This window comes from Periophthalmus magnuspinnatus, chromosome 6 (genome assembly GCF_009829125.3).
Source record: "Periophthalmus magnuspinnatus isolate fPerMag1 chromosome 6, fPerMag1.2.pri, whole genome shotgun sequence".
NCBI classification, from domain to species: domain Eukaryota; kingdom Metazoa; phylum Chordata; class Actinopteri; order Gobiiformes; family Gobiidae; genus Periophthalmus; species Periophthalmus magnuspinnatus.
The window spans coordinates 15629345-15638410 of record NC_047131.1 but is presented as its reverse complement, the minus strand read 5'-3'; the positions used below and the strand labels follow the sequence as shown (position 1 = coordinate 15638410).

At 35.0% G+C, this 9066-nt stretch overlaps 1 protein-coding gene across 1 annotated transcript in view; it reads left to right on the top strand.

The window, feature by feature from the left end:
* Positions 1-9066, top strand: part of si:dkey-30c15.2 (uncharacterized protein LOC558938 homolog) — a 9690-nt gene extending 624 nt beyond the window's left edge. Inside the window, exons 3-12 of the mRNA XM_055222679.1 lie at positions 33-96; positions 953-1084; positions 4059-4163; positions 4596-4636; positions 5533-5631; positions 5705-5750; positions 5841-5912; positions 6448-6601; positions 6904-6971; positions 7331-9066. Coding sequence (XP_055078654.1) covers positions 33-96; positions 953-1084; positions 4059-4163; positions 4596-4636; positions 5533-5631; positions 5705-5750; positions 5841-5912; positions 6448-6601; positions 6904-6971; positions 7331-7483 — 934 coding nt within the window. The 3' untranslated portion in view covers positions 7484-9066. The remainder of the gene's footprint in view (positions 1-32; positions 97-952; positions 1085-4058; positions 4164-4595; positions 4637-5532; positions 5632-5704; positions 5751-5840; positions 5913-6447; positions 6602-6903; positions 6972-7330) is intronic.

Genomic DNA, 9066 nt, shown 5'->3' with positions numbered 1-9066 from the left:
GACCTGATTGTATAATTCTGTCTCATCTGCAGTGTCATTGGGAGTTTTTCTGTCTTTTTGGCTTCATTACTGCGATGGAGGAATCTTCAAGAACAGGTGAGTCCTATTTTATACTTAAACAGTTACACATTGTTATTCATACAAGACATGAAAATGATATGATTATGAGCCCACTAGGCTCATAATCATGCTCATGTAATGATTATAAAATTTTACATTACATGAGCATTTTTTACTCATCTTTTTTTTTTCTTAAAATGTTTGCAAAATTAAAAGAAAATTCATTTAGAAATTTTAAAGTTTAATTTACTAAGGCTGGTGTTGGTAGTGTAGTGGGTTAAGCTTTAAACTATGAACCAGATAGTTCGTACATATTGCAACTATCTGGGTATTTTGGCAACTGGTGTAAAAACAATAAGGAGCAACTGAATACATAACAAAACTGCATTATACCAGCAAAATATCAGAATGCCCTTTCACTATATTGGTAATGGTTGTCAAAAGTACAAAACATCATATTAAAGCAAAAACTAGTATCGAAACTACATAGTCACTGAAGCAGGTATTGATGCTAAAAAAGCCACATTCACAGGATAATAGAATAGAATAGAATAGAATAGAATAGAATAGAACCTTTCCTGAATAGGTTTAGAATGATATTGAGCTGTATCAGAACAAGAATAAGTCCACATAGACTAGTATACGCCTATGGACCACTATGGAACATACCTGGAATACTGAGGGACACAGTTATAACACCACATGGGAATATAAAACAAAGTACTAAGATTTAATGTTGAATATCACATTCTATTGTCTAAAGAAAGAGTGCTTTAAATATCATCGTGTTCTCTGAATCAGTATTGAGCACTGAGTCTATTCCTTAGTATCAAAATCAAGTCTGAAATGTTATTATCTTGACAACACTAACCTGTATGCCCTCCCTGTGCAGAGGCAGCTCCTGGTCCAGCTGTCTTTGGCTGACCTGCTGGCCTCCTCCGTGCTTCTGTCCATCACCTCCTCCAACATCATCTTCACCGGAGACGAGCCCAACCTGTGCCTCTATGGCCTACCCCTGGCTCTGGTATGTGTCATTTCATCTCACTTAGATCCACTTTTACATGTTTTCATCAATCAAGAGTTTTGTCTCTGTCCCGGTTTGTCTCTGGTGCAGACTTGGTTTTGGTCCTATTCTTGTTCCATGATTTAGTCCCAGTTTTGTTGTGATATGTGCAAGTGTGAAGTTTTGAACAAAACCTAACTGAAAAATGTTTTAAGTCCCTAAACCACTACAGACAAAGTTGATGTTGTCGTTCTGTTATTTTTGACAATCTGTTTGACATGTATTCAAGTGCTGAGAAAACCTGCATTTCTGCTCTATCATCTCTCAGTTAATCATTGACTCCTCTGTATATTTAGTTTCACATTCAAAAGTTGCTTTATGATATGAAATCCCCTTGCTCTGGCACTTCACACAGACTAGTTTATGTTTGAGTTAGATGTTTTTACAGCCTGTCATTCACCTGATTTTGGTTAATGTGATGTTATAAAAATATGTCAAGCAGTTTTGCTGCGTCACGGTGCCTGCAGTTATAACTTGTATTGTCAACTAACTACGTGGATCAAATCTAAGCATGTCTTTGGATATAATTAAAGGTGCACTGTGTAGCTTTTCTGGTAGAACATCCACCACCTGCTTGTCTCCATGGAGATTATATTGCTTTGCCTTGAATGTTCCACAGTAGTAGTAGTAGTTGCATTAAGTCTATCTGTTTACCATTTATTTGATTAGAGGTGTTCTCAAAAGTCTCTACAGACCTGATCTGTAACATGACCTGCTTGTTTCTATGGAAATAGATGAAGAAGTTTAATGCCATACTGTGAAACATACCAGGCAAGTAATAACATCTTAATGGAAAAGTTACATCATGTACCTTTAAAAACAAATGATTTTCAAAGTAAGAAAGAGCAGAGGACCTTGTAACACGGCAACTGTTGTTATTCAATGTCATTCATGGTGGAATTCTTGATACTGATATGGGAACTGCACATGATTTCAGTATTTGAGAGAATGCTGTTTCCATTCATGTCTTACTGTGTGTGCTTTGAAATAGATAGAGGAACTTAGTCATAACTCCAGATAGTTTCTTGAGACAAAGTTTACTCAGGGCCAGTATTTAGTATAACGTAAAAATATCCATGCAGTAGATGTTTCCCAGGACACTCTGTTTAGAGACGCAATGAGTCAAAGTGAATATTTAAAATCATCAGTCTAACAAAAAAATTTCAAATATTAAGAGTACAGAAATGTGTGTGATTAACTGTCACCTAAAGTCATATGTAATTAAATGTGCACTATGGAGCTTTGTTTCTCTATTTAGCATTTATTGAATTGCATGTGTTTTAATGCAGCATTTGAAGCAAAGCAATAACATTTCTAAGGAGATAAGCAGGTGTCAGACCCTCCACTAGAAAAGCTACATAGTGCATGTCTCATAGGTCTGTCACAATAACAAATATGGAAGTTTGATATATCACTGAAGAAAATATACGATAAATGATAATATTGAAACTAATTTATGCCACTGACACAATAACCCAAGGGCAGATTTAAAACGCAAAAATTCTAAATGTACAATATTGTTAAAAAATATGAGTTGCAATAAATAAATGGCAGAATGAAAGTTAAGTTATTAATTCAACATTATATGGCTTAAATCTTATAATATAGCCAAAAATAACCAAAAATGTACACATAAATATTGACTCACAAAAAATATTGTTCCAGCAGTCATATATGAACGATAAGTCGATATAGTAATTATTGTGACATGCCTAATGTTTAACACTATTTGAGGAATGAGGAATGATGAGAATTTGTGGTTTTCAAATTGGGGGGCAAGAGGCTGATTATATTGTGTTTAAAGGTTAAATAGACTCAAAAACTTGCTATATTACCAGAAAAATCAGCATTTTCACTATTAATTTTAGCTGTATTAAATATTATTAGCCTTCTGAAGCCCTGCAAAAAAAGATATTTTATCAATAATCATGACAATCATAAAAATCATGTTTCTTAACTTTCCACTAAACACTAAAATTACCAACTAGTGAACCGGAACAGTGCAGTAGAAGCAATAGTCCATAACAATATACTACTTACTACCCAGTATTTGATTTAAATTCAAAGGTACCATTTTAAGTACATTGTCATTGACTTTTGTACAGTCATGTGTTACAGTGTTAGTGTTAAATCCTCGTTGACATTAGATTTTTACTTCTGTCTGCTTTTCCAAATCAGAAATGTCCATAACGAGCACTTCATTAAGGTTAGAAGTTTTAGAATTTAGCACTACTTCTTGCATTTTTCTACTAGTTTTTTCCTACAAACTCCTACTAAACTGATGTAAAACCGTGATAAATATTTATATATATTTAAATATTAGAAAAACATGATAACCTGTCATATGCACTTTAAACACACACTTGCTCACGTGTGGCTATCAGATAGAGCCTATGTGCTGATACAGTCCTGCTGAGTCCATCCACTGTAATCTACTGCACAGGGAAATCTACAGGTAAAGCTAATATGAGCAAAACTAATATAAGAAAACTGACAGACTTGCCTGACAAGGAGGGAAAGGCTCTGATAACAGGCTGGAGAGACACGTGCATTGGAATGTGCAGTATGTATGTAGTATATGGCATTGAGTTGAGAGGGCGTATACAGGAAGATTTGTTTATCTCTAGAAAAGTCACGTTTGACATTGCGTATTTTCTACCACTTAAACTGCAGTAAATTCTTTGAGCAAGACACCTGACAAAAAAGGGTACAACCAGATAAAAGATATACAGTCAATGCATCTCTATGTGCACCGATTAAGAAGTATGTCTACTTCTGTGAAAATTTAGGCCTACCATCACCTCCCAGACAATTCAAAGTAAGACTAAACGAGACCAACATTTAAGCTAAACCAGGTCTATACTGTAACTAAACCAGGCCTATAACAAACATGTCACTTTCACACCCTCACTATAATATCCTCATTGTGTTGCAGGTGTTTTACTGCCTCTCGTTCATGCTGGTCAACAGTTATGCCCTTAAGTCCAAGAACGTGTTGCAAGGATGGAGGACACAACCAGCAGGCTCTGAGGATGTGCAGGTGAGCCACTGACCAAAAAAATTGTCTTCTAACTATTTATTTAAAAGGACCATATTACACTATTTTCTGATCTATATTATAGTGTTGTTTCCTTATCAAAAACAGACCTGGAGTTGTGTTTTGTTTCATTCACACTTTTAACACTCAAACCTTTTATATTTAGGCTGTGTTCTTCTCTCAAACTGAAAATACTCTGTTCCACCTTGTGATGTCATGTAGTTATACAGGAAGTGCTACTGAAGGTAAAAAGTAGATGTTAATATAAAAACTACTGCTTCATTTGGAGATGTAGACAGACTAATAATAAAGGATTACTCAAACATGTTTGAATGAAACAAAACACAACTCCAGGTATGTTTTTGAGGAGGTAATAATGGCATAATGTTACCTCCTTATGGCTTTTACTTATATTTGTTAATTTTGTTCTCTCAGAGTGGAAGAACCAAAGAAAACATGTATTATGCACTATTATGGTGAGTCTGTTTATTTCCATTTGTATCAACTTACCATGTTATATCTATGGCCTGACTAAAGGTGCAATATGTAACTTTTCTGGTGGAGGGTTCATCACCTGCTTGTCTCCATGAAGATGTTATTCCTTTGTCTAGAATGTTCCACAGTATGGGATTGAATGAATATATCTTGCAGTTGCATTTATTCAATTACAGGTTTCTCGATAATACCTTAAAAACATTCATTCTTACTGTGAGCAGGCTCACCTCTCCACAGATCTGACCTGTAGCATCACCTGCTTGTCTCCAGGGAGATAAAGAAGTTTCATGCCATACTATGAGAACATTCTAGGCAAAGCAATAACATCTCCATGGAGACAAGCAGGTGACATGCAGCCCACTAGGAAAGTTACACTGTTAAACTTTAACTGATCGTTCACTATAGATGGCTATAGATATTTGTCAGTGAAGTGATTGAGTAGGATTTTTTATCACATGTTTCAGTTATTAAGGGCGCTGTACCTGATTTATATTACCTTAAAAATGTGAAAAACAACACTAGTTCATTTTAAACTGGTTAATTCATAAGTTATTCCTCAATTACATTATGCATTCCAAGCTTCCTAATTATTCACCATGATGAGTTTATAAGCACTTCTGATACTCTCTTCTGAAATTACACAATTTTGTTGTCACAGTAAATCTAACAACAACTAGCATGCTAACGTGTACTTCCTGTTTGTTTGGCTTCATAATTAGACGTAGCTATTTTGACCTCAAGAGCTGCTTATACAATTTATCTGTACTGTTGCAAAATTTAGCTCAAATATATGGGAAAAATCAATTGGGTAATGGCCCTTTAAATTACAAATATTCAAATTAGACACAGAGGTTATTTATGTTTTTGATTTTCATAGGATCTTCTTTATTGGAGTATACGTGACCTATGCTGTGTTTATTGCCCCACCGACAACCGATACACACACTGTAAAGACGGAGCCTGACAGTTGTAAAAGGTACCATTGTTTTTCCACTCGCATGATTTGACAAAAGTGAAAATTCCTCTTCATAATTTTGTTTTTGTTTCAGTTGTATTTTGTTCTCACACGTCTGGAAGGACAACTGTTCTGTTTATGTAAGTTGTATTCACATGTTGTTGTTTTTTTTTACATTTGGATGTTGTATAGTAGAGTGACTGATGATGTAATGTTCTTTCTCTCTCTAGGACTTAAAGCATCAAGTGCCAATCTATTTCTTCCTGTGTTTCATGGTGGTGGAAGTTATACTGTCCTGCACGGTATGTCATAGCGTACAGTAGATGAGCTAATGAAGCTGCCATATTTAATAAATTTGCGGGGGGGAGCTTTCTACCATGTTATAACCTTATCCCCTCATCAGTCATTTAGCGATCTCTCCCGGGCCCTATTCGAACCGTTCCTACTGTTAGCTGTAAGATTCTGTGCAATGCTCAGCCCACAAGCCTCTGCCATCTAGAATGTATTTTTCAACATAAAATAATAGTTTCTAGAGTACCAGTCTTCCAATTTGTGGGTTTAACCTCTTGTACTTTTTTCAACTTTACCTGTTCACAGTTATTGCAAAATATACAAATAAGCACATTTAGGGTGTGTTCACATTTGTCCTTGTTGGGTCCTGGTTTGAGCTAAGTTTGGTTGGTCCTGTTCTACTACTGGTTTAGTCCTGGTCTAGACTAGTCCAGGATTAGTTCTGAATTTAGTCACTGTTTAATCCCAGCTTTGAAGTGACCTTAAGGGGTTTACATACATATAGTACTGCGTTTGTCTGATAGTTTTTCCCTTGTCCATGTGCAGGTGATTTACCGTGGGATCTTTAAGTGGCACGAGGGCCAGCAGCAGCAGGGCCTGTTCCCTGTGGAGGGAGATGGACAGTCCAGGAAAAGGTTTAAACATCTTAAGTACACGGCGAGGAACAGGGTACTGGTCATCATCATTTGCTGGACTCCAGGTACAACATTAAACTGCCACCCTACTTCTGCTACTGCTACTATTACTACAACTACAACCTCTTCTAATACGACAATAACTAGTATTATTATTACAACTTCTACAACAACTATGACTATTTTTATTTATTTAGAAAAAAAGGACAGTACATATTGATGAACATATGCTACATGTGTAAATATGCCCGATTTTAGCCACAGGTTCATTTCCTTCTACAACTACAACAACAATGATTAATACGACTAGTACCACTGCTGCTAATTGACTTTTGTTTAAACTAATTCAGTTCTCTTTGCCATGCAGCTCTTCTCCTATTCGGGCTCATGTGGGGCATTGAACCATCCAGACTCTTTCCACTTTACATCATACAGGTAAAGTAAATTTACAGTACAGCAGGAAATTTAATAATAATGAGAAACACAACATCATACATTTTTAACCCAGGTATATTTTGAAAATGGAAGTAAAATGAGCAGAAATAAAATAAAATCAACCAAAAATAAAAAAGTAAAACTCAAACTCAAAAATCATTGTTAAGAATTGTCGACTCATTGCCGTGAATAATTAGGATGTTTGGATTGCATAAGTTGAGTGAGGAATAACTTTGGAGCACTGCAAACTGTTTAAAATTAACTAGTTCTGTTTTTCATGTTTATAAGACAAGTAAAAACCAGGTACAGCGTCTTTAAAACTGTACAAAACGTTGAACTGTTTGTCTTTTCACTTGCAGGCTGTTACAGTGTCTTTACAAGGCTTGCTGAACAGTATAGTGTATGCATGGAAGCGACCGAACTTCACAGAGGCAGTTTTAGGGGAGCGCACGCCTCTGATCACCTACAACCACGTGTCATTTTTTGAGGAATCGCTTAAAACGTCTGTATGACTGTTAAAACGCACCGTGTTTTTAATGTTTTTTTAATGTGCATTGGACTATATACAGAAGAAGAGACTGTACGGTGGCTAAGACTGAATAAAATAGATGAAGGAAGCTCAACATTAGAGCAGTGAAGATAAGCAAATGGTAGCAAATAGTAGCACGTTTTATGGTATAAACTGACAATAACAAATGTGTTGGTTTATGAAAATGTACATAGATTATCTGTTGTAACTTATTTCTATTCTATTTCTGTGTCACTAAGTTTGGGATTTACTGTTTTTGAAAGAAGGCCTGTCATGACAACACATTTTGAAGTATTATATATGGTTGAAGATAGACGATTAATGATAATATTGAAATTTATGCCACTAAAATGGATTATCCCTCCCCCAAAAATATTTTAAATGCACAGTATTATTAAAAACAACTTTAGTAATTTGTTTGTATCTTTAATAAGCAAAGGTGGGTAGTACTCAGTTACATTTACTCAATTACATTTACTTAAGTACCTTTTTAAAGAAATTGGACTTTTCATAGCACTTTTCCAGCAGCATATTGTTACTCCTGCTTGAGTAATATTTGTATTGAAGTAACAGTACTCTTTCTTGAGTAAAAGTTTTGGATAAACTTCTCACTTTCCCACCCTGAACTTCAAATTAATAATCAAATGTTACATCCCTACAGTTACTCTTATTTGAGTAATTTCTGCTTTGTACCACTGCTTTGTAATCCTACTTGAGTAATATTATTTTGAACGTTACTCTTACTTGAGTACAATTCATACAATTTATAATACAACCTTCTACAGCTCAAATATAATCGTATTGCCAAAAAATAACCAAATATTTCCCACCAGTGCAAAGAAAAATGTATACGTGATAAATACGGCCCCGCAAAAATTATGATTCTATCCTTCAAATATTGAACAATAAATTAATGTAGTAGGGTTTTCAAAAGTATCGAAAATCAGTTACTGAGCATATAAAAAAAAAAACTTTCATTTTGTGTAATTTTGAGCTTTATCAGAACAAAGACCTCATACTAAGATAAAGAAAGGACTAGTATTTTGTGTTGAAAATTACATTCTATTTCTAAAAAAGGATCATTATGGTATCGTAATCGGTATCGGTAGTATTGAGTTTCAAATGTTTGCATCGTGACAACACTACAATCTATTTTTTAATTACCTTGACAGGCCTAGAAATTTCCAATCAGAAAATCCACAAAAGTTGAACCTCATCATATATTGTCTATGTTTGGGTCCAAAATTTGCATAAAACATTCATTTTGTGGTTTGAAGTCAACTGTCAACAATCACATTTTATGATTGAGTATTGTCACCACTTTTTAATACAGCTCAGGGTTCAGCCGTCAGAGATTCAATTCGCCTAATGTTAAAGCAATGGAGATTTTAAGATGCTTAACACTAAACTTAGAGCTCATTCAAAAGTATTCTGACACTATAGCGCAATAAATGTGTTTACCTATATCGGGTTGTTTTTACCAATGTCTCTTTGTGGACATTGGAGTTTTTGACTTGAATCTGATCGCTTATATATGGCTTCTCTCAGTCTATCCTGAGCTTTATT